General features: G+C 41.1%; 1 protein-coding gene across 1 annotated transcript in view; it reads right to left on the reverse strand.

The window, feature by feature from the left end:
* Nucleotides 1–1,159: 1,159 nt before the first annotated feature.
* Nucleotides 1,160–26,091, reverse strand: part of dthd1 (death domain containing 1) — a 31,075-nt gene continuing 6,143 nt past the window's right edge. Inside the window, 7 exon segments of the mRNA XM_072254394.1 lie at nucleotides 1,160–1,458; nucleotides 9,018–9,307; nucleotides 10,277–10,481; nucleotides 10,742–10,976; nucleotides 19,704–19,883; nucleotides 19,989–20,179; nucleotides 20,182–20,318. Coding sequence (XP_072110495.1) covers nucleotides 1,160–1,458; nucleotides 9,018–9,307; nucleotides 10,277–10,481; nucleotides 10,742–10,976; nucleotides 19,704–19,883; nucleotides 19,989–20,179; nucleotides 20,182–20,318 — 1,537 coding nt within the window.

Genomic DNA, 26,091 nt, shown 5'->3' on the forward strand with positions numbered 1-26,091 from the left:
TAAAAAGATTTTGAGAATTGTTTCCTCTGTCCCCACCTGGTAATCTCTTGATTGTGCAACCTTATATAATCTTCCTCTCATCTCTTTGAATAATAACTCATATTAAAAATAATTGAAGAAAATTGCACCTTCTGAAAAAAAACTTCTGAACTGGTATTGAAAATATCTTCAAAAAGTCATACAGCAAGACAACAGGCCTCTCAGTTCTTTGTGAGTCCGTACTACCATCAAGCACTTACAGTAATCCTGCACTAAGTTAATCTCATTTTATCCTCCCTGCTTTCCAATTAACACTCTCAGATTCTACTATTCACTTACATAGTGGCAAATTAACCTACCAACCCACATGACACTGGGATGTGGAAGAAAACCAGGTCATCAGAGGAAACCACACAGTTATGGGAAGATCATGCAAATTCCACACAGATATCACCAGAGGTCAGAAGTGAATCTAGATCACTGGTACAGGAAACTCAATGAGCTGTGTCACTGAGCTGTTGAATTATATTATATCTATATATAAAATGTAACTAACCCAAACTAGCATGTGAAGCAGCAACTCATTTCAAGCACTGAGGAATAGGAAAACTTCATCATATGTAGAAAATCAATGTAATTTACTATTGGCTTCATCACTGATCAATAAGCCAATCCCAATATAAATTGACAGCTTATTCTCTTACAGATACGCATAATATTTACTTGTTAATTCTGTTAAGTACTTATGCTGCAGTTCATTACAGTAATTTAATCAAGATGCTGAATACCACAGTCCTAACACACACCACACACAGTTACCATGCACTCTCAATATTACATATGACATATTGTGAAATAAGGTACAAGGTAAAGAATTTTAAGCCAATAAACAAGTTAATTTAATTACAAATACTTTCTTTGATAAACTTACCATCTCTGAAATTCAGGAAAAGCTTTGTTTCACTCTTTGTATTACTTCTTACAACTTAGACAAGGCAACAACAATTCATCTCAATGTAGTATCGGTTTTCTGACTATGCACTCGGCACATAGATTTACCCAATAGTAAACCTCCCATGCAATTCTGTTTTATCTTAATGGATAGAAAATCAAGGGCTATATCCACAAAATGTCTTCACCCTGGATGTGAACACTGGAGGGTGCAAGCAGTAAACTTACTTTATAGAAGTTTTACAGGGTCTTCTTGACTATATTTTGACTGCAACTTTTCTGCTAAGTCTTCTCTTCCACATTTCCTCAAATGTTTGGAAAGGATTTGGATTTTATCTACAGACATTGGCAGATTCTTGTTCCACATGTTGAGGAGTTTGTAAATCTGGTCTGTTAAGTCATCAGGATTGGTCAGCCTGACCAGCTGGATGGCGCTGTGACGGATTCGCAGAGATGCCACAAACAACATCGCATCTTCTTCAGAAATTTCTGAGGCTACCCAATAAAGTAGATTCTCAGACAGTGTTTCTGTGGTCACAGAAACATAAGGTTACATGAAAACCTGGAAGCCTATGGATGCTTACCTCGAGCGTATGTGATCAATCATCTTGTTTCCATATACATCTAAATTTTATAAACCTTCTAGAATACAAGGAGCTATACTGATTGCCATTCAAAGTGTAGAGAAATGGAATGAATCAGATTAATTTCTTGAATGATATAAATAAAAAATGCTGGTGACATTAGTACATAATGTCATAACATCTGAAATGTTAATTCTGTTTACTTTTCAATCTTCTAAATAGAAACCATAGAAACCATAGAAAAACTACAGCACAGAAACAGGCCTTTTGGCCCTTCTTGGCTGTGCCAAACCATTTTCTGCCTAGTCCCACTGACCTGCACATGGACCATATCCCTCCATACACCTCCCATCCATGTATTTGTCCAATTTATTCTTAAATGTTAAAAAGAACCCGCATTTACCACCTTGTCTGGCAGCTCATTCCACACTCCCACCACTCTCTGTGTGAAGAAGCCCCCCCCCCGCTAATGTTCCCTTTAAACTTTTCCCCCTTCACCCTTAACCCGTGTCATTTGTGTTTTTTCTCCCCTTGCCTCAGTGGAAAAAGCCTGCTTGCATTCACTCTACCTATACCCATCATAATTTTATATACCTCTATCAAATCTCCCCTCATTCTTCTACGCTCCAGGGAATAAAGTCCTAACCTATTCAACCTTTCTCTGTAACTCAGTTTCTCAAGTCCCGGCAACATCCTTGTAAACCTTCTCTGCACTCTTTCAACCTTATTAATATCCTTCCTGTAATTTCGTGACCAAAACTGAACACAATACTCCAGATTCAGCCTCACCAAAGCCTTATACAACCTCATCATAACATTCCAGCTCTTATACTCAGTACTTTGATTAATAAAGGCCAATGTACCAAAAGCTCTCCTTACGACCCTAACTACCTGTGACACCACTTTTAGGGAATTTTGTATCTGTATTCCCAGATCCCTCTGTTCTACTGCACTCCTCAGTGCCTTACCATTTACCTTGTATGTTCTACCTTGGTTTGTCCTTCCAAAGTGCAATACCTCATACTTGTCTGTATTAAACTCTATCTGCCATTTTTCAGCTCATTTTTCCAGCTGGTCCAAATCCATCTGCAAGTTTTGAAAGCCTTCCTCACTGTCCACTACACCTCCAATCTTTGTATCATCAGCAAATTTGCTGATCCAGTTTACCACATTATCATCCAGATCATTGATATAGATGACAAATAACAATGGACCCAACACTGATCCCTGTGGCACACCACTAGTCACAGGCCTGCACTCTGAGAAGCAATCCTCTACTACCACTCTTTGGCTTCTTCCATTGAGCCAATATCTAATTCAATTTACCACCTCTCCATGTATACCTCGTGACTGAATTTTCTTAACTCTAACCTCCCATGCGGGACCTTGTCAAAGGCCTTACTGAAGTCCATGTAGACAACATCCACTGCCTTCCCTTCATCCACTTCCCTGGTAACCTCCTTGAAAAACTCCAATAGATTGGTCAAACAGGACCTATCACGCACAAAGCCATGTAACTCTCCCTAATAAGTCCCTGTCTATCCAAATGTTTGTAGATTCTGTCTCTTCGTACTCCCTCCAATAACTTACCCACTACTGACGTCAAACTTACCGGCCTATAATTTCTCTGATTACTTTATGATCCTTTTTTAAACAACGGAACAACATGAGCCATTCTCCAATCCTCCAGCACCTCACCCATAGACACTGACATTTTAGATATATCTGCCAGGGCCCTTGCAATTTCAACACTAGTCTCCTTCAAGGTCCGAAGGAATACCCTGTCAGGTCCTGGGGATTTATCCACTTTAATTTGCCTCAAGATAACAAGCACCTCCTCCTTTCCAACCTGTACAGTTTCCATGATCTCACTACTTGTTTCCCTTAATTCCATAGACTCCATGCCAGTTTCCTTAGTAAATACAGACGCAAAAAAAACATTTAAGATCTCCCCCATTTCTTTTGGTTCCGCACAAAGCCGACCACTCTGATCTTCAAAAGGGCCAATTTTATCACTTACAATCCTTTTACTCTTAATATACTTGTAAAAGCTCTTCGGATTATCCTTCACTTTAACTGCCAAGGCAACCTCATTCTTCTTTTAGCTCTCCTAATTTCCTTCTTAAGTATTTTCTTGCACTTTTTATACTCCTCAAGTACCTTATTTACTCCCTGTTTCCTATACATGTCATACAACTCTCTCTTCTTCCTTATCAGAGTTGCAATATCCCTTGAGAACCAAGGTTCCTTATTCCTATTAACTTTGCCTTTAATCTTGACAGGAACATACAAGCTCCACACTCTCAAAATTTCTCCTTTGAAGGCTTCCCACTTACCGATCACACCCTTGCCAGAGAACAACCTGTCCCAATCCATGCTTTTTAGATCCTTTCTCATTTCTTCAAATTTGGCCTTCTTTCAGTTTAGAACCTCAACCCTAGGACCAGATCTATCTTTATCCATGATCAAGTTGAAACTAATGGTGTTATGAAACCAAAGTGCTCCCCTACACACGCTTCCGTCACTTGTCCTAACTCTTTTCCTATTAGGAGATCTAATATTGCATCCCCTCCAGTTGGTACCTCTTTTCATTCTTAATATTCCTCGAGCACCTCATTTACTCCGTGCTGCCTATATTTATTGTAGGTATTTCTCTTTTTCCGAACCAAGTTTCCAATATCCCTTGAAAACCATGGCTCTCTGAAACTTTTAACTTTTCCTTTCAACCTCACAGGAACATAAAGATTCTGTACCCTCAAAATTTCACCTTTAAATGATCTCCATTTCTCTATTACATTCTTCCCATAAAACAAATTGCCCCAATCCACTCCTTATAAATCCATTCACATCTCCTCAAAGTTAGCCCTTCTCCAATCAAAAATCTCAACCCTGGGTTCAGACCTATCCTTCTCCATAATTATATTGAAACTAATGGCATTGTGATCACTGGACCCGAAGTGCTCCTCAACACAAACCTCTGTCACCTAGGGATTTTCAGGGATAATAATGTCCTGAAACATCTTATTTACTTTCATGTTACTTCATGGCACTATTTTCAGGATGATGTGGTCATGAATTGAGGTAAAGTTGTTCATTTTCATTTACAATGCTAGCAAAATTCCTCAAAAAATGTTCTTGCTTACGGGTAGAGTTGGAGGCAGTGTAAACAGTTTCAAAGCCAATGATCAATTCTTTTTACCTGGTACTTTGCTCACACTTGTTGTTGAACGACTAAGAACCTTTTCTCTCTATAAACAAAAAAAATAACAAAAATAAAAATAGAGCAAAAATGAAGCTGTATTGTTACATAAATAGTCTTTTGTTATTGAAATTAATCCTTGCAACTTTCTTCCCGTAAAACCAACTTCCTACCCATAGTTAATCTCTCAGTTTTACAACTCGAAGAATATTAACTGGCTACGAAACATAAAACGCAGAATAAATGCAAGCCTTTCCTTCCTTTGTGTATGAGAGCAGACATCCCAAGTTGAAACTCTTCCTGAATATACTGATTAATTACAGCCATCTATGAGATCAATGTTCATATTTGTGCAAATTGTTATACCTTCAAATCCCGACAGTGATTTCATAGTCTAGTTCAGGAGAAAGGCAGATCCAATGTTGTGCCATGGTATGTACACATTTTTCAACCTCAACACAGCCTTCCTTTTGTTGTAGGCTAAGTGCAGTGGCAACTAATTGATATGAGGCAATGCAATAGGCCAAAAAAATGACATTTGTGACAATGTCCCTAGACTGTCATTTTAATAACATCAGTACTCAAGTTTGGTGCCCAATGCAAAGTTGCTCTGTTACTTCTCTGGCACTTCAGTTTCCACTTTGGTTTTTGTCTTTTATTTCCACAGTTTCTGTCTTCTTAGTCTTACAAGAAGGTTGCAAGACCCTTCCAAAGCCATACAGAAAATTTTATCAGTCCTTAGTAATAGTTCTGACTACCTCCTTTTTCTTAACATTTCAGTTATGATAACTTTCAGTTGCTTTGCAACTTTAAGAGAATAAGAGATCCAAGGGGTTATCAGAAAAGAAATGTTGTTGACTTGCATCAGATGGGAGTGTGGTTCCTATAACTGACTATTTAAAGTACTGAAGCAGTTTTATAATAAAAAATCAAGTGCTATTTCCAAAAAGAATAAAAAGTGATAAGCCAAGTCATCCTGCTTGTGGCAAATGGTCCTGAACAGAGCCAGCAGCATCCTACCTAATAGCACAGACATCCACACACATGTCATGAGTCCTGGACTATTCAGAGGACCAAATCTTTCTGATCCCATTGTCATTGAGCTGCACAGAGCTTTATATTATGCTCAAGAACATTTTCTCTTCTGGATCTTGTGTTACGTCAAACCCAGTGCAGGCTCCAAAACCTGTTACCAGTACGATTTTGTAGTAATTTAGAAGGCAACAGGAAGAGTTGCTACTTTTTAATTTTCATTTAATTTCATGATTTTAAACTTTCCTTAATGTTGATATGTGATCATAAAGTGTTTTAGTTACTTAATTTTAAATGCATCCAAATATTAGACATTTAAAACTCCTGACATCAGGAACAGCTCTGACAGAAGATGAAGTTTTGTACCAGATTGGTCCTCATAGTGGGAGCTGAGACCTCTCTACTATGTCACAGGTGGACAGATTCTCACACAGACTTTACCCTCTAATTTCAGGGTGCTGAGGGCTGGTGAGGTCAGGCCACCTCTTCAGAAACAGAGAAGCATAGGTGTGCTTGAATTACATGCCTTTGCAGATAATAATGACATGCATAATTTTTACAATGCTGTCAAACCATCTACAGCCCAATAAATCGATGTGTTACTCCTCTGAAAACAGTAGATGGTCTAACACTTCTGAAGAATCAGGATACCATTCTGCTGAGGCGGGCTGAGCATTTTAACACCCTGCTTAATCAGAACTCTGACGCAGACCCCACCATCCTGGATGAACTGCCTGAACTTCCTCCTATCCACGACTTCAGTCTACCATCAACCTTCCAGGAGGTTCTATCAGCTGTCCATTCCCTTAAGAACAAGTCCCCTGGCACTGACAATATCCCTGCTGAGTTACTGAAGAACGGAGGGTACATGTGTATGTGCACCCTCTACCAGTACATCACCAAGGCCTAGTCTGATGAGAACATCCCACAGCAATGGAGAAATGCGAACATCATCGTCATTTATAAGAACAAGGTGACAAGGCCATCTGTGGCAATAGTAGGGGCATATCACTCCATTCTGTTGCTGGAAAGGTCCTGGCTAAGGTGATGCTTCAGAGACTCATTAGCAACATCACCGAGTCAATGCTGCCTGAATCGCAGTGTGGATTTAGGAAGAACAGGAGCACGATTAACATGATCTTCACAGCCCGGCAGCTTCAGGAAAAGTGCTGGGAGCAACATCAGGACTTGTTTATGGCCTTTGTTGACCTCTGCAAAGCATTCAACACTATGCAAAGAGAGCTCTTATGGGATGTCCTCCTTAGGTTTGGCTGTCCCAATAAATTTGTTAACATTCTCCACCAGTTCCACGATGGGATGACTGCTCGGGTGACCATAGGAGGACAAGAGTCCAAGCCCTTCCTTGTACGCACAGGGGTGAGGCAGGGGTGCGTGCTAGCACCAGTGCTCTTTAACATCTTCCTCTTGTGTGTTACCAAGCTTCTCCACAACGAGATTGAAGACAGCAGCGGTGTGGCAGTGGACGTCAGATTAGATGGCAACCTCTTTGACATCAGGAGGCTCCACACAACCACCAAACTCTGTAGTGAGCGAGTCCTGGAGCTGCAGTATGCAGAGAACTGTGCTCTTGTGGCCCATACTCCGGAGGATCTTCAGACTGTCCTTGCTGTGGCGATGAGAGCGTACGGCAGGATGGGGCTGACTGTCAATACCACCAAGACAGAAGTGGTTTGCCAATGGAGTACCAGTGTCCCACCCACTCTACCTGCCTTCACTGTTGGTGATGAAAAGCTGTCAGTAGTACCATCTTTCAAATATCTGGGGAGCATTCTCTCTGATGATAGCGGCATTGACAACGACATCCACAGCCGTATTAAACAGGCTTCAGCTGCCTTTGGGAGACTTCGGCGTAGAGTCTTTTAGGACAGGAGCCTTTGTCCCTCCACAAAGGTCACCGTATACCAAGCGGTCTGTGTCACCACCCTCCTTTATAGCTGTGAAGCTTGGGTAACCTACAGCCGTCACATCAAGTCCTTGGAGCGCTTCCACATAAGCTGCCTCCAGCGCATCCTGGGAATTGCCTGGCGTGAGCGGGTGCCTCACACTGAAATACTTGTAAAGGCCAACTGCGGAAGAATTGAGGCCATGATCACCCAGCGTCAGCTGCAGTGTCTGGGGCATGTGATAAGGATATATATATATATCCTAGCTCCTGGTCATAGTCGTTCCTTGTAATTAACTGCATCCGTCCGATTGGGTCCATCATTCTCCCTCCCTCTCGGAGGACCCCGAGGGTGTGTTTCTCCATGTAAACTAGAAGCTTCAAGGGGTGGGTGCTCTTTTGAGCTGGTGCCCAGACTGCCAATCCCGACACCCCCAGTGCCTGTCTTTCCTGGCTGTCCGATTCTGAGAGCAAACTGACTACTTCCAGTACATTATAACCATGGCATTCAAAGTGCTTACAGACGGTATCAATTAAAGCACAGACCTTATACTAGATGGAAGACACACAAATGTGCATGAGCAAAGAGAGGGGAAATGTAAATCTCCTGGATGCCTATGTAAGCAGTGAAAGGAACCCACCTCCTCACTGTGTAAATGATCCATTTGCCTGCCACATCTGGCACCTCCTGAGAGATCTGGGAAAGAGTCTACAGTTCTTAAATAGGTTTCTAAACCCACAAATTCAGAGTGGAATCATCAAATATCCTCAGTCCTCAGCCACTGTCCTAGAGGAAGGTGTCAATGAATGGAGAAAGTCAGAGATAATGTTTTGCCAAGTTGCTGCCAATCTTGGCAAATCATTACAGGTTCCATGTTAAAGTGAGCTGGTGACCAGTTCTAACGTATTATTGCATACATTTCTATTACAAATCATTGAGCAAATACTTAGAACTGAATTCACTTCTGTCTGTCAAAGAGGGCAAAGGAATAATTATTACCATTGTAAACACTCAGAAAATTGGAAGACCACTGGATACTTGATTAAATAGTCGTGTTAATTCAAAACAAAAAAACTAACAAAGGATCTGTACTCAAAAGTTACTCACTTCTGGCTTTTGTGATCTTATTTTATCTTAAGATAAAAGTGATCATTACCATCAAGTTAACTTACAAAGTATGTTTTTCATTTGCGTGTATATATAGAGAATGGGAGGTTCTCTAAAAGGCCATGATCTTGTGAATATACTCTGAAGATGAGATGGTGCATTCAAAAATTTGGGATATAAATTGGAATAAATACAAAGTTCAGATTAACGTTATGTATTTGGAAAAATTGGCACTCAAAGGTAGTATGATTACTCACTCACCCAATGACTTAATGTTGCCGCAAAGCTTGAGAATAAGCTGCTCACTCTCTCTCATTGGAAACTCTTCAGATGGCTCTGGTGGGCCTAGGAATCCCTCCTCACATAGCTTAATTAATTCCCACTGCAAGTCTTTGGAAGGAACCATCAGCACAACAATATGGTGGGAGTTTTCTCTTTTGTGGTAGATAATAACGTTAACCATAGTGAGCTGGATCATTTCTTCAAGTTTTTGAACAAAAGAAATTGAACAGCTGCTATCCATTGAAGATGAAAAGCGGAGGACAATAAACCTGCTCAGGGAAGAAGAGAATTGTAGATGTTGGAGCATTGCAGCAAAAATAGTTTGTTCAATGCAGCCTACCCTTTTTTTATTTCATGACGAGTAAAATCTGAAATGTAGTGTGTACTGTTTAAACAAAGGTGAATCGTGCTTGCCCCAACTCTCCACCTAGATTCCCTATCTAGACTTATTTTCTGCCAAAGAGATGGGTAAGTCAGGTTACTCTCTATTTTTTCTGTATCCAAAAGGCTTCTAATGGGGTGGAGCTGCATCCAGGAAAATTATAAGGCCTCAGATAAAGGCATTTTAAAGGCTTTTAAAATAGATTACTTTCTCAAAGTTTCCTTCTAAGTATCTCTGATAGAGACATTCAAAAATTAAACGAATAAATTCAAGTAATAGAAAATTAAAAGTGAAATGAACTAAAACACTTCATCATTTGACATAATAAACATAATAAACATTTTTTTAAAATTATTAACAGCATTTCCTTTATCTATAGAGTCAGGTGACCCAGTCATACCCCAAACTAGCCCTGATGAAAGGCTAAACAGAGCCTCTACTCACTCCCTTTAACAAGTCATCTCTTTACCATTGGACTCAAGAGGTCAGATGCACCAGCATTAGACCATCACCTTCACACAGCCCTTTATGACTGGCCAAGCATGTGGTGTAAATCTTTGAGGTACTAAGAACAGAGTGGTTAATAGCCTTGTGCAATAAACAGCTGTCAATCAATTCAATACAGCCCAATTTAAAAAATAACAGAGTTGGCAATAGGCTAACACATTCAAAAGTAAAAGAAACGAAATGAATATTATTACTGGTGCTTTTGCTGATTATTTTGAACTTGGGTCACATCCAAAATTGTAAATTTCAATTATTCAGCTGCACATTGCCAAAATTGCACTTTTAATGTAACATTGTTTTAAAATATTGTTCATTTCTGGGATCACACTCAACCAAAAACAAATCCTACCTCTCCACATGTTCATTTAATTCAATTGCAACCAGCCCATTTTGCATTTCTTTCACGGTTACATTGTCCATCATCACCCATTCTCCATCCTTTGATTTAAATCCAAACAGTTTTAAAGATTCATCGGTCACATCTCCAGGTTTTTTTACTGGTGCACTCAATGACCTAAGAATTGTGAAGGGACAGTGTGAGTATATAAAGAAAGCTGCAGGGCATATCAAATGTATTCTGTTACACAAAATGCAAATAAATGTTCTGTTGACCTGAAATATTATCTTAATTTTTCTCTCTCCTCAGATACTGCTGAGTACTTCCAGCATTTTTTATTTCTAATTTACTCTTCATTTTATATTTGTTAATATTATTTTGTAAATTTCAACTAATTTAATAAAAGTTCTTATTTTTCACGTGTCTTCATTTTCCAGCTGCTTATGTCTGTGCATAACAATAAAACCCTTTATTTACCGAGAGCAAAGATTGTTGTTCTTCCGTGCTGCTGCTGTTGCTGCCCGAGGATTTTATCTCCTAATCTCTTTTTACCCGAGTTTGGTGGACAGGGCAGAGTGATGGTAATTGATTTCTGAAACTGCTGAGTAGATGGGTGTTTGATATGAACAAGAGGGCTAGTGGAAATTATGGAGTGAAAGCTATCGTCTCTTGATTTCATCACATTCAACAATGTTGAATCAATTGGCTGAATCTGTGAGAACAAACAGGAATACAAAGATAAATAATCCAGTCCATTTTCAACCCACATTATTTCTGAAGTTCATGAGGATAGGTTTAGATCAATTTTGACAGTAGGTAAAATCAACTGCCAAATATGGATGGGTATGATTTAGGCTAGATTTCCATGGTTAGAAACCCAATCAATTTATCTGCTAATAGCTTCCAGAGAAATAATTATTGGCAGAAACCTCTTCCCTCATTTCCATTCAAGACCCTAACAGTCCTTCGAGGCGAGACAGTACTTCACCTGCAAGCCTGCAAGGATGATCTATTGTGTCTGGTGCTCCCGATGCAGCATCCTCTACATTGGTGAGAACTGTCATAAGTTAGGGGACCGCTTTACCAAGCTCCTCCACTCTATCCACCAAAAGTGGAACTTCCCGGTGGCCTAACAATTCAATTATGATTATGATTATGATTATGAGGACATGCAGTCCTCTTTTATTGTCATTTAATAATGCATGCATTAAGAAATGATACAATGTTTCTCCAGAATGATATCACAGAAACACATGACAAACTGACTGAAAAACCGACAAAAACCCACATAATTATAACATATGGTTACAACAGTGCAAAGCAATATCATAATTTGATAAAGAACAGACCATGGGCACGGTAAAAAGTCTCAAAGTCTCTCGAAAGTCCCATCATCTCACACAGACGGTGAACTTCCAGCACCACAAACTTGCCGATGCAGCATCCTGGAATCATCCGACCACAGTCCGACTCCAAGCCTATCCGAAATCTCCGAGCCTCCGACCAGCTCTCTGACACCGAGCACCGAGCACCATCTCTGCCAAGCGCTTCGACCCCGACCCCGGCAACAGGCAATTCCCATTCCCAGTGCAACATGTTGGTCCATGGTCTCTTCTTGTCTCACAATGAGTCTACCATCAAGGTGGAAGAGCAACACTTTATATTCCGTCTGGGTAGCCTCCAATCTGATGGTATGAATATCGACTTTTCCTTCCGGTAAAACAAAATACCCCCCACCCCTTCTTCCATTCCTCTCTGGCCTCTTACCTCTTCTCACCTACCAATCACCTCTCCCTCAGCCCCCTCCTCCTCCCCTTTTTACTATGGTCCACTCTCCTCTCCCATCAGATTCCTTCCTCTACAGCCCTTTACCTTTCCTACCCACCTGGCTTTACCTATTTAGCTATCCTTTTTCCCTTCCCCTCACATTATTTTGGTGTCTCTCCCACTTCTTTCTCAGTCCTGAGGAAGGGTCTTGGCCCAAAATGTTAACTGTTTATTCATTTCCATAGATGTTGCCTGACCTGCTGAGTTCCTCCAGAATTTGTACATGTGCTTTGAATTTCCAGAGATGTTCTTCCAATTACTTACTGCAACACAGCCAGCGAATCACAAAATTACTGAAGAAGAAACGTTGTCTCATTCTGCCTGCAGAGCTGATGTACGGTTAGGATGACAATAAAGGTTTTTGAATCTTTGAATCTTTGATCACAGACTATGGAAATTCCAAAGGCAACATCATCTCATTTAATTTTATATGTGAATTTTATTGCTTTAAAACGGTGGTATCTGCATGTTGAACATGTGGCTGCAAACTGAATTCTCACAAGGGAGAAGAAACCTGCAGCCTCCCAGCAGCCAGAAAAACCATCCCACCAGTCCCCCAAATGCTTATTTGCATACACAGACTGTACATAAATTGGGCATTGGTAATTTGGGGAGGATTTGTATATGGCTGAATTTTGTTGTTGCTTCTGATTAGTTCAGGTTGTCCCAGCCACTGAAAAGGCTGCGTTATTAAGTACTCCTGTACACCTGTACGTTAATGGAAGTATCTAATCAGCCAATCATGTGGCAGCAACTCCGTGCATAAAAGGATGCAGACGTGATCAAAAGGTTCAGTTGTTGTTCAGACCAAACATCAGAATGGCGAAGAAATGTGATCTAAGTGACTTTGACTGTGGAATGGTTGTCGGTGCCAGACAGGGTGGTTTGAGCATCACAGAAACGGCTGATCTCCTGGATTTTCAGATACAGTCCAGGAGAATGGTGCAGAAAACAACCCAAAAAAAAGAATCCAGTGATCAGCAGTTCTGTGGACAAAAACACCTTGTTAATGAGAAAGATCAGAGGAGAAAGGCCAGACTTGTTCAAGCTGGCAGGAAGGTGACAGTAACTCAAATAACCATGCATTACAACAGTGGTGTGCAGAAGGGCATCGCTGAATGCACAACATGCTGAACCTTGAAGTGGATGAACTACAGTCGCAAAAGACCATGAATGTACACTCTGTGGCCACTTTATTAAGTACAGAAGGCACCTAATAAAGTTGCTACTGAGTGTAAATGCAATATCTCAGTTATTTCTGTGAAGTTTGGAGATCACCTCTTTCCCCAGACCTCCAAGATAATTTAAAGTTTACCTTGACTGCACCTCTCAGCACTAGTGTTGGAAGTCTGCATGACCCAACCAGCTCCGTTTATGATGATGGTGTTGTGATATTGTTTGACCCTTTTAATCCTCTGAAAATTTAATAAGTGGATTATATAGTCACTTTATAATCCACTCAAATTTACAGAAAGTTTTTGTTGTAGTTCTACTTGCAATACCAAATGACTACAATATACAGAAGCAGAATTCACCATTCGGCCCATCACGTCTCCTACGCTATTCAATCATAGCTAATTTTTGTCAAACCCATTACCCATCTTTTCTCCATAACAAATAAGAACCCGCCTTAAATGTACACAATGAATTGGCTTCCACAGTCCTCCTTGCGAGGCTATTCTACAGATTCACTACCCTCTAGCTGAAGTGATTTCTCCTCATTTGAGTTTTACATGGACACCCTTTATTCTGACATTGTGATCTCCGATCATGGAGACTCATACTAATGGAAACATTATTTTCATGTCCACACAGCCCAAGGCTTTCAGTATCTGGTAGGTTTCGATAAGACTTCTTCAACCCTACCCTGTCCCCATCCTTCTGCATTCCATCCGATATGGACCCAGAAATATCAAATGCTTTCCATATATTAATCTATCTAATTGAGACATTACTTCTAACAAAGCGAAACCCAATAGCATGCATGTCAGAGATGCTTCACTACCAGATGAACTCAACACCTTCTATATCCACTTTGAAAGGGAGAACACAACTACAGCTTTGAAGATCCCTGCTGTACCTGATGACCCTGTGATCTCCGTTTCAGAGGCCAATGTTAAACTGTCTTTAAAGAGAGTGAATCCTCGCAAGGCGGAGGATCCTGATGGAATACCCGGTAAGGCTGTGAAAACCTGTGCCAACCAACTAGCGAGAGTATTCAAGGACATTTTCAAGCTCTCACTGCTACAGGCAGAAGTTCTCATTTGCTTCAAAAAGGCAACAATTATACCAGTGCCTAAGGAGAATAATGTGGGCTGCCTTAATGACTATTGCTTTGCGGGGTTGGTCATGACTAGACTGAACTCCTGCCTCAGCAGGGACCTGGACCCATTGCCATTTGTCTATCACCACAGTAGATCAATGGCAGATGCAATCTCAATGGCTCTCCAGACAGCTTTAGACCACCCGGACAACACAAACACCTACACAGGATGTTATTGATCAACTATAGCTCAGCACTTAATACTATCATTCCCACAATCCTGATTGGGAAGTTGCAGAACCTGGGCACCTGTACCACCCTCTGCAACTGGATTCTTGACTTCCTAACCGGAAGACCGCAATCTGTGTGGATTGGTGATAACATCTCCTCCTCACTGAAAATCAACACTGGTGCACCTCAGGGCTGTGTGCTTAGCCCACTGCTCTACTCTCTATATACACATGACTATGTGGCTAGGCATAGCTCAAATACCATCAATAAATTCGCTGACGATACAAATATTGTTGGTAGAATCACAGGTGGTCATGAGAGGGCATAAGGAGTGAGATATGCCAACTAGTGGGGTGGTGCCACAGCAACAACCTGGCACTCAACATCAGTAATACGAAATGGCTGATTGTGGACTTCAGGAAGAGTAAGACAAAGGAATACATACCAATCATCATAGAGGGAGCAGAAGTGGAGAGAGTGAGCAGCTTCAAGTTCCTGGGTGTCAAGATCTCTGAGGATCTAACCTGGTCCCAAGATACTGATGGTAGTTATAAAGAAAGTAAGACAGTGACTATACTTCATTAGAAGTTTGAAGAGATTTGGTATGTCAACAGATACACTCAAAAACTTCTATAGATGTACCATGGAGAGCATTCTGACAGGCTGCATCACTGTCTGGTATGGGGGTCTACTGCATAGGACCAAAAGAAGCTGCAGAAGGTTGTAAATCTAGTTGGCTCCATCTTGGGTTCCAGCCTACAAAGTACCCAGGACATCTTTAGGGAGAGGTGGCTTAGAAAGGCAGAGCCCATCATTAAGGACATCCAGCACCCAGGGCATGCCCTTTTCTCACTGTTACCATCAGGCAGGAGGTACAGAAGCCTGAAGGCACACACTCAATTCCTTGGTGTCCACATTTCGGATGATCTCACCTGGTCCCTGAACTCCTCCATCCTGATCAAAAAGGCGCAATAGCGCCTTTGTTTCCTGCAGAGCATCAAAAGAGCTCACCTCTGTCCCAGGATACAAACGGACTTTTACTGTTGTACCTTTGAGACCATTCTCACCAACTGTATCTCAGGCTACGTCCACACTAGTCCAGATAAATCCGTAACCGAAGATTTTTCTCTTCGTTTTCACCCTCCGTCCACCTGAAACGGTGTTTTCCTCCCCCAAAAACGGAGCTTTTCTAAAACACTCTCCAGAGTGTTTAAATCTGAAAACGCCAGTTAGGCGGTGTAGTGTGTATGGAGTAACCAGAGCTTTTTTAAAAACGCTGTCGTGACGTGCCGGAACAGCAGCATTTCATTGTTTTCTTGAATGCAGCCTCCAAAACCACAACAATATCTGACAATAGATGTGTAACAGCCTAATGTAACATTGTATGGAAACACAAGATAACACTGATGCAGACATGTTTTATACATTTAACAAGGTGCTTTATTAATGTATTGCTTGTGCAAACATTCAATAGATTCAATTGTCACTACTTCCAAAATGTCATTTTTAAGTAATAGCTTATGTTTGACATAGACGTGAAAATGTCAAGATCAAAAAAGGAAAATTGTAAGTTTCACTTTTACTCAGGTAAAAATAAAGTCACTTTTGCCCAGTAACTCATTTTATTGCACATGTTAAATACAGCAAAATAATATAGAAATACATGGCAAAAGTAAAGACAAACAAATGAGGTAACAGCAAATTTCACTATTGCCCAGTAACAAGCCTTATTACATTTAGTTGTAGCTGTTGTCCCTTTCATCAGTGAAGAGACTATGGCTGAAGGAAATGTTTCCAGGGTGACCCTTCTGTGGGAGTGGGGAAGATGTTGATGGGGCCACCTGGGGGTCTGTGTGTCCATATGTGTAGCTATTGTAGTGGCTGTGAGGCTGGGTATTGTGGCGGTGAAAAGTACTGAGGGGAGCCATTATGTTCCTCATCATTGCAAATCGCTTTCCAACAGAGTTAGTCAGTTTTTCAATGTTCATCGTCAGCCGGGTCATACTGTCCGTGAACTCCCTGTCTGTTGCCTCCATACGCTCCAGTATTTGTATTTTTAGTTTTAAGTCCTCCTGCGCGAGAGCCAACAGCTGTCCGTCGTTTGGCAATTTCCTTTTAAGTTTTTCTAGTCTGTAACTGGACAAACGCGCACCAAGTATACTGTTTCCTCTTCGCTTGTTTTCTGTAGATGTGTCCTGCGCATGCCCAGTAGGAAGAGATTCGCCCAAATACCCGTTTTAATGTGGACGGAGGTATTTTCAAAAATGCCTGGTATGGACGCCTATCGTTTTTACATGAAACCGTCGTTTTCAAAATTATCCAGTCTAGTGTGGACGTAGCCTCAGTGTTGTATGGCAGTTGTCCCATATCGAACCACAAAGCACTCCAGCGGGTGATGAAACTGCCCAGCGGATTATCGGCACCCAATTGCCCACCATCGAGAACATCTACTATAAACGCTGCCTGGGCAGGGCGAAAAGCATTATCAAGGATGCATCTCACCCTAACCATGGACTTTTTACTCTCCTCCCATCCGGTAGGTGCTACAGGAGCCTCCGCACTTGCACCAGCAGGCTCAGGAAGAGCTTCTACCCTGAGGCTGTGACCCTGCTGAACCTCACAACACAGCGCTAAGCAGTATTGCATCCATATTGGACTGTCTCAGTACTTTTATATTTGTATGTTATAGCACTTACTTTTTATTCGCAGTTATTTTGTAAATAATACTATTCTTTTGCACTTCTGGTCAGATGCTAATTGCATTTCATTGGCTTTGTATCTGTACTCGGCACAATCAAAATAAAGTTGAATCTGATCTAATCTAATCAGCGATTCAGGAATGGCTTCTTCCCTTCTGCCATCCAATTTCTAAATGGATATTGAAGCTTTGGACACTATCTCACTTTTTTTAATATACAGTATTTCTGTTTTTGCACATTTTTTAAATCTATTCAATATACGTAATTGATTTACTTGTTTATTTATTATTTTTTTCTCTGCTAGATTATGTACTGCATTGAACTGCTGCTGCTAAATTAACAAATTTCACATCACATGCAGTGATAATAAACCGGATACTGATTCTGATTCCTGATTCTGAACAAAATGGTGGAGATAGAATGCATTCAGTACCTGCATGAATTCAGAGATTGGACAGGGAGTTAAATTAGTGTCAGGTAACTTAAACAAGATCAATTATACCAATTTGATTAATGATCAGTATTGCTGAGAGAGTTACAAAGCCTTAAAACCATTTGTCATGGGACAAAATCATTTGGAGGTTCATTAAATGAAGCCACAGGGAGTGTTGGACCAATAGAGGAAGGTATTTCAATGGGCTTTTATGCTTTTTGTTTATCTCTGGGAGAACTAAACCTGAGGCACACTCTGATTTGCACACCAGGTTAATGTTCATACATGAGAATGTATTCTCAATGCCTGCTTTTTTGTAATAAAAGGCATCCGTTAGTCTTACGAGACCATGGATCTGCACCTGGAAAGTCTTCACTCTCCAGGGTGCAGGCCTGGGCAAGGTTGTATGGAAGACCAGCAGTTACCCATGCTGCAAGTCTCCCCTCTCCACGACACCAATGTTGTCCAAGGGAAGGGCATTAGGACCCATACAGCTTGGCACCAGTGTCGTCGCAGAGCAATGTGTGATTAAGTGCCTTGCTCAAGGACACAACACATTCCCTCAGCTGGGGCTTGAACTCACGGCCTTCAGGTCACTAGTCCAATGCCTTAAGCACTTGACCACATGCCCACACTTTTTTGTAAACATGATAAAGATCAAGCATATTTTATAATGACAAACAAGAGAAATGTGCAAATGTTAGAAATCCAAGCAACGCACACAAAATGCTGGAGCAACCCAGCAGGCCAGGCAGAGTCTATGGAAAAGAGTGTAGTTGAAGTTTCGGGCTGAGACCCTTCAGCAAAACTGCAGGACTATACTCTTTTTCATAGATGCTGTCTGCCCTGCTCCTCCAGCATTTTGTGTGCACTTTTACAATGCATTTGATTCTTATCTCTGATGGTGCAGGCTGCAATCTAGACCTGTGCATTCAGTTGAAATGCCAGAACTGTCTGTGGTCAGAGAGGTGGAAACCTGTACAACAGTCAGCAGTATCTTGAGGAGAATGTGTATCAACACACACATTCCCCTCTTAAATCCTGTGTGAAGTATGCACCATTAATATTTCACCCATTCTTGTGCACTCCTGTTGTAATTAAGGATGTTCTTTTTTATTGGAAAGAGCACAGTTTTGATCCCATTTACTTCAAAACAGCTACTAGAAAATCCATGACTGCCTGAACAGATCTTGTGAAAAACACAGAAGGTGAACTTACCTACCTAACTGCTTACATTATGAGAAAGATTTTGAAATCCCAGTTATGTTGCAGTCATATAAGAATTTGGTTAAGCTGCACTTGGAGTACTGTGTGCAATTCTGGTTACCCCCCTGCAAGAAGGACATGGGGTTTTGGAGAGAAATTAGCATTTACCAGGGTGTTCACTAAGAGTTTACCAAGAATTGAGCTTTTGCTAGATAAGTGTTCACCAAGAGTTTACCCGGATGCTGCCTGGATTAAAGAGTATAAACTATGAGGATTGGACAAAGCTGGGTTGTATTCTCCAGAGTGTCAGAGGCTGGAGGAGACCTGATAGAAAAGATTATGAGAGGCATAGACAGGGTAGAAGTCTGAACTTTTTTCCTAGCGTAAAAATGTAAAGTACAAGAAGGCATGCATTTAAATTGAAACAGAAAAGTTTAAAGAAAATGTGCAAGGCAGGTATTTTTTTACACAGAAAACGGAGGTACTGGGTCAACTGCCAGAGGGAGTGATAGAAGCCGATGCAACAGTGGCTTTAAGGAAGCTCGTGGACACATAACTGTGTGGAGAGCATATGGATAAGGATCATGTACGGACAGAAGATAATTAATTTAATTTAGCATCGTATTCAGTGCAGACAACATGGGATGAAGGCCTTTGTCCCATGCTGTACTTTTCTACATTCCATGATTATGTTTAACTTTAAATGAGAGCCAGCAATGGGCTAAAATCTTTTCTAAAAATTGGACTGAGAAAGGAAGATTTTGATGAATTATTCCCTACCCTTGATTGAACTACCACTGAGGTACTGAAGGATCCAGGGAAGTAGTTCAGTGTAATTCTTGAGTCCATACTGAGCTTCAGGGCTAAACCTGTCCGTGGTACAGTAAATGTCTCTTTTCTTAAGCAGGATATAACTGAAAAGATGCCAAGCTTATATATCTTAATATCTGCCCAGTTTTTCTAGAAAACAAAAGTAAGGTACATAGGAGAAATATAATTTAATTTTTATTTTATACTGCTGTTATTTTGTGAGTGTTCTGTACAAAGTGTAAATTGTTTACTAACCTTGTGCCCATTGTACACACCTTCAAAGGAGAGTGGACTCAAATAACTTGAATGTGGCGTTGCATCTGATGCCTTTACCATAATATCATGATAATTACCCCGATACCGAGCAGAGAATGGTATAGCAATCTTTAAGGGGAATGGAGTCCTGATCCTGGAGTCAGTACACTGAATGCTGATCACATTGCTACCAATTCTTCGTCATCACTTACAACCCTGGGGCCCCTTTCATTGATTATTTTGCACAGCAGCCTCTGGGCTATGAGAAATGGTGCAGTGACGTAACAGCCAATTTGAGGCTCATCTCCTCTATCCAACTCTGCAAACAATCTTAAAAGCAGAAAGGAACACTTATAATACATTGAACAATTGTCTCAAATGATAGTTATTATCATTCATCTCCTCCCCACCCCCCGGGCTCCCCCACACTTCCTCCCGACGATCTGGATCTAATTTAGAACTCTGTGTATTTGCAAATATACGGTATATTCAACTCTTCCACCTTCTACATTGTGTGGGAATTTTGTCCAGGAATCACTTGTTTGGTATCGTCATTTGAAACAATTTCAGATATCAAGTTTTGTTGAAGAGTCAATGACCAAAATGTTAACTTTGTTTTTTTTTCCTTCACAGCAACTGTCTTGGCCTACTGAGGAAACCCTTCATATTCTATGTTTATTTCAGTTCTACTACTAGTTTACTTCAGTAGAAGGAACAAACTGTAGAGCTTAAGTACTTCTATTGGTAGGATGCTTTTCTTAACTTCACTGAAGTTAAGACTTACCAAATGATATCACCAGTATAATATGGAAATTGTGGAAACCAATTTAAGGAAACAAGATTCCAAAAAAACAGCAAACTGATATTAATCATCTACGTTGTTCAGAAGTGACAGCCTAGATTTTATGCCTTGTAACGAAGAAAGATGAACTTTCTTGATCTTATATGGCAGAACACAGAACATAGAACAGGAACAGACCTCCAGTCCATGATGTGCTAAACTAATTGAACTAGTAATTAAATACTGAACTAAACTAAACACTTCTGCCTACACCATGTCCATATCCTTCCATTCGCTGCACATCCTGTCTGAGGGCCTTTTAGACACCTCCTATGTAATTGTCTTCACGTCCACCACTGGCAACGCAATCCAAGCACTCACCACCCCCTGTATATATAAAAAAAACCTGCCCAACGCAACACACACAAGATGTTGGAGGAACTCTGCAGGCCAGGCAGCATCTATGGAAAAAAGTACGGTCGACATTTCCGGCCGAGACCTTTTGCATCTCCTTTGGATGTACTCACTCTCACCTGTTCTCTTGTAGTAGACATTTCAATCCTGGGAAAAAAGCTACTGCCTGTCCACTCTTTCTATGCTTCTCATAACCTTATAAACCTCTATCAGAACTCCACTCAGCCTCCGCTGCTCTAGTGCTGACAACCCTGGTTTGTCCAATATTTCTGCATATCTCATGCCCTCAAGTCAGGCACCATCCTGGTAAAGCAACCTAGTCACCAAAGTACTCCACTTTTTAATAGAACCCTGACACCTGCTATGTTATTCCAGATCTAATCCAGATTACAGCAGTGCCTAAAAGATGTATTAAAGACAAATTTCTTTGGCATTTCAGTTGACCAAGGTGGGTTGGTCATCTTTACAGTTTAGCAGGATTTGATGTCAGAGAGTCATAGAAAAGTACAGCACAAAAATATGCCCTTCTGCCCATCTATTCCATGCTGAAACATTTAAACCGCCTATTTTCCTCAATCTGCACTGGGACCATAGCCCTCCATATCGTGACCATCCAGCTATCTATCCAAACTGCTCTTAAACGTTGAATTCGAGTTCACAAGCACCACTTGTGCTGACAGCTCATTCCACACTCTCACGACCTTCTGAGCGAAGAAATTTCCCTTCATGTTCCCCTTAAACTATTCACTTTCACACTTAACCCATGACCTCTGGTTGTAGATCTACCCAACCTTAACTGAAAAAGCCTGCTTGCATTTACCCTACTACCCCTCATAATCGTGTATACCTCTATCAAATCTCTTCTCAATGTTCTACGTTCCAAGGAATAAAGTCCTAACTTTCTGAATCTTTCCTTATAACTTAGGAATTCCTGACCCAGCAACATCCTTATAAATTTTCTCTGTACTCTTTCAACCTTTTTTACATCTTTCCTGTAGGTAGGTGAACAAAACTGCACACAACACTCCTAGTTAGGCTTCACCAATGTCTTATACAACTTCAACATAACATCCCATCTCCTGTACTCAATACTTTGGTTTATGAAGGCCAATATGCCAAAAACTTTCCTTATGACCCTATCTATCTGTGACACCACTTTCAATAAATTATGGACCTGGATTAAGAGTTTCCTTTGTTCCCTCACACTCCTCAATGCCCTACTGTTCACTGTGTAAGACCTACTCTGGTTGGTCCTACCATAAGTACAACACCTTGCACTTGTCTGCATTATATTCCATTTGACATTTTTCCAGCTGGTTTAGATCCCTCTGCAAGTCATGATAGCCTTCTTTGTTGTGCACTACACTCTCAATCTTGGTGTCCTCCAAGAATTTGCTGATCCATTTAACCACATTATCATTCAGATTGTTGATTTTGATGAAAAACAACAGTACACCCAGCACCGATGCCTGTGGTGCTCCATGCGTGACAGGCTTCCAGTCAGACAGATAACCATCTCCTACCACTTTCTGGCTTCTCCCACAAAGCTACTGTCTAATCCAATTTACTACTTCATCTTGAGTGCCAAGCAACGGAACCATCTTGACCAACCGCCTATGCGGTCAAATGTCTTGCTGAGGTCCATGTAGACAATATTCACTGCCTTGTCTTCATCCACTTTCCTGGTATCTTCCTCAATAAACTCTATAAGATTGGTTAGACATGACCAACCATGCTACAAGGCCATGTTGACTATCCTTAATCAGTCCATGTCGATCCAAATACCAAATATATCTGGTCCCTTAGAATGCCTTCCAATAATTTTCCCAGTACTGATGTAAGGCTCACTAGTGTATAATTTCCTGGTTCATTTTTAGAGTCATTCTTAAATAGCAGAACAATATTGGCAATCCTCTGGTATCTCATCCGCCACTAAGAATGATTTAAATATCTCTGCTAGGCCCCAGAAATTTCTGCACTTGCCTCCCGTAGAATCTGAGGGAAAACCTTGTCACCCCTGGAGATTTATCCAACCTAATTTGCCTCCTCCTCTGTAATTTGTACAGCGTTCATGAAGCTGATGCCACTTTGCCTCACTTCTATCGACTCTGTATCCATCTTCCGAGTAAATACAGATGCAAAAAAATTCATTTAAGATTTCCCACACATGGATTCCTATTCTGATCTTCCAGAGGACTAATTCTGTCCCTTGCAATCCTTTTGCTCTTAACATATTTGTAGAAACCCTTAGGATACTCATTCACCTTGTCTGCTAGAGTAACTTTATGCCTTCTTTTAGTCCTCCTGATTTCATTCTTCAGTATTCTCTTACATTTCTTATAGTCATTTGTTCCTGCTTGTCTATACCTGCTATGCACCTCCTTTTTCTCTTAACCAGGTTCTCAATATCTTTTGAAAATCAAGTTCCCCACACCTGTTACTTTTGCTTTTATTCTGACAGGCACATACAAGCTTTGTCCTCTCAAAATTTCACTTTTGAAGACCTCCCACTTACCAAGTACACCTTTGCTAGAAAACAGACTGTCCCAATCCACACTTGCCAGATTCTTTCTGATACCATCAAAATGGGCCTTTTTCCAATTTAGAATCCCAAACCACGAACTAGACTTATCCTTTGGCATCTTTACTTAGAATTTGAGTCTTCGCCTGGAAAGGATCCCGACTGTGTGGAAAACACCATGTGTGGTCCCCGTACCCAAGAAGGGCCAACCGCAAGTCTTGAATGACTGCTGTCCAGTGACCTTGACCTCGCACATCATGAAGATTCCAGAGAGGCTGATTCTGGCTCACCTCTGACCCCTGCTCAGATCAGCCATCAACCCCCTGCAGTTTGCCTACCAGGAGCACATTGGAGTCTGCGAATCTGGCATCTATCTGCTGAACAGAGCCTACTCCCATTTGGATAAGCAGGGCAGCACTGTGAGGACCATGTTTTTTGATTTCTCAAGTGCCTTAAATACTATACAGCCTTCTTTGCTGGGGGAGAAGCTCCATTCAATACAAGTTAGCACCTCGATTGTATCCTGGATAATGGGACTACCTGACTGGCAGACCATAGTTTGTGCAGCTTGATCATTAGATGCAAAATGTTCCAGTATACAAATTTCTGTCACCTGTCCTGTTTTATTCCCTAATAGCAGATCAAGTACCAAACAGTCTTTCACTGGAAGCTTTCCTGAACACATTTGACAAACTCTATCCTATCTAGTCATTTTACAATATGGTAGTCCCATTTAATGTGTGGAAATTTTAAATCACCTACTATAACAACTTCATGTTTCTTGCAACAGCCTGCAATCTCTCTACAAGTTTATCCCTCTAATTCCCTCAGACTGTTGGAGTTGTCTGTAAAATCGCCCCATTCATGATATCACGTTTTTCTTATTACTGAGTTTCACCCATAATGCCTCACGAGTTATCCAGTTGCCCTGACTGAACACTGCCATGATATTTTCCCTGACTAGTAACCCCACCCTTCTCCTTTAATCCACCCACTCTGTCACATCTAAAACAATGGAACCCCAGAACACTGAGTTTCCAGTCATGCCTCTCCTGCAACCAAGTCTCACTACTGGCTACAATATCATAATTACAGGTGTTGATCCATGACATGAGCTCTTCTGCCTTTCCTACAATATTTCTTGCATTGAAATATTTGTAGCTCAAGGCACTAGTCACACCATGCTCAACCTTTTGATTCCTGGCTTTGTCAGGGGTCTTAACAACATCTCTCCCCTAACTGTTGTGGCACATTGGTTCCCATCCTTCTGCAACTCTGGTTTGAACACTATCGTGCAGCTCTAGAAAACCTTCCTGCTAGGATATTGGTCCCCTTCCACCCCAGGTATAATCCATCTCTTCCGTACAGGTCCCAGCTTCCCTGCAAGAGAGCCCAATGATCCAATAATCTTACGTCCTCCTTTCTACACCAACTCCTTTGCCAGGTGTTAGACTGTATAATCTTCCTGTTTCTGGCCTCACTAGCACATGGCTCAGGTAGCAATCCTGAGATCATAGCCTTGGAGGTTCTGCTCTTTATCTTAGCACCTAACTCCCTGAACTCACTTTGCAGAACCTTGTCACCCTTCCTACCTATGTCCTTTGGCTGTTCACCCTCCCACTTAAGAATGCGAAGGACTCGGTCCGAGATGCCCCAGACTCTGGCATGCAGGAGGCAACATGCCATCCAGAAAACTCATTCTCATCCACAGAACCTCCTTTCTATTCCCCTAACTAATGAATCCCCTATCATTACAGCTCACCTCTTCTCCCCTCCTTCCCTTCTGAGTCATGGAGTCAGACACAGTGCCAAAGACCTGACAACTGTAACTTTCATCTGCTAGGTTATTCAGCGACCCCCCCCCCCCCCACCTATGTTCCCTCTAAGCTGTGCACATGTGCGCGTGCACACATGTAGTAATTAATAATTATACTTATTGAAAATAATCTTTTAGCTAAACCTTTCTGTTGACTAGTTAGTCGGTTTTTCAAATACCACAATGCACATCACTAATTTACGTCACCTCACCTTTCCTGTTCTGGTTTGTACAGCTGCATCACGGCAGCAGCCATCTTTGGCGGACAGTGTTCATATCGTAAAGTTTACAAGATCTGTTTCAAATCCTGTAGATAGCTTACTAAGCTTTTATTGAAAAAATATTGATTCACTATGTAAATTCAAAAGAAGCAAAGGGCGTGAAGCGCAAAAGAACTGCAAATTTGTTTTAAGTTGAATGGCTTAACAAAATAATAGAAGCTGCTATACACCGAAAGTTCGTGAGGTCATGAACATTCAGTTACGAGAAATATTTATGTATGATTTGGAAACTAGAGTTATCTGTTTGTGTTGTCGTGATGCAAAAGTTGCTGGAGAATTTGCTAGTGGAA

The sequence above is a fragment of the Mobula birostris genome, chromosome 3, assembly GCF_030028105.1.
Source record: "Mobula birostris isolate sMobBir1 chromosome 3, sMobBir1.hap1, whole genome shotgun sequence".
Taxonomy (NCBI): Eukaryota; Metazoa; Chordata; class Chondrichthyes; order Myliobatiformes; family Myliobatidae; genus Mobula; species Mobula birostris.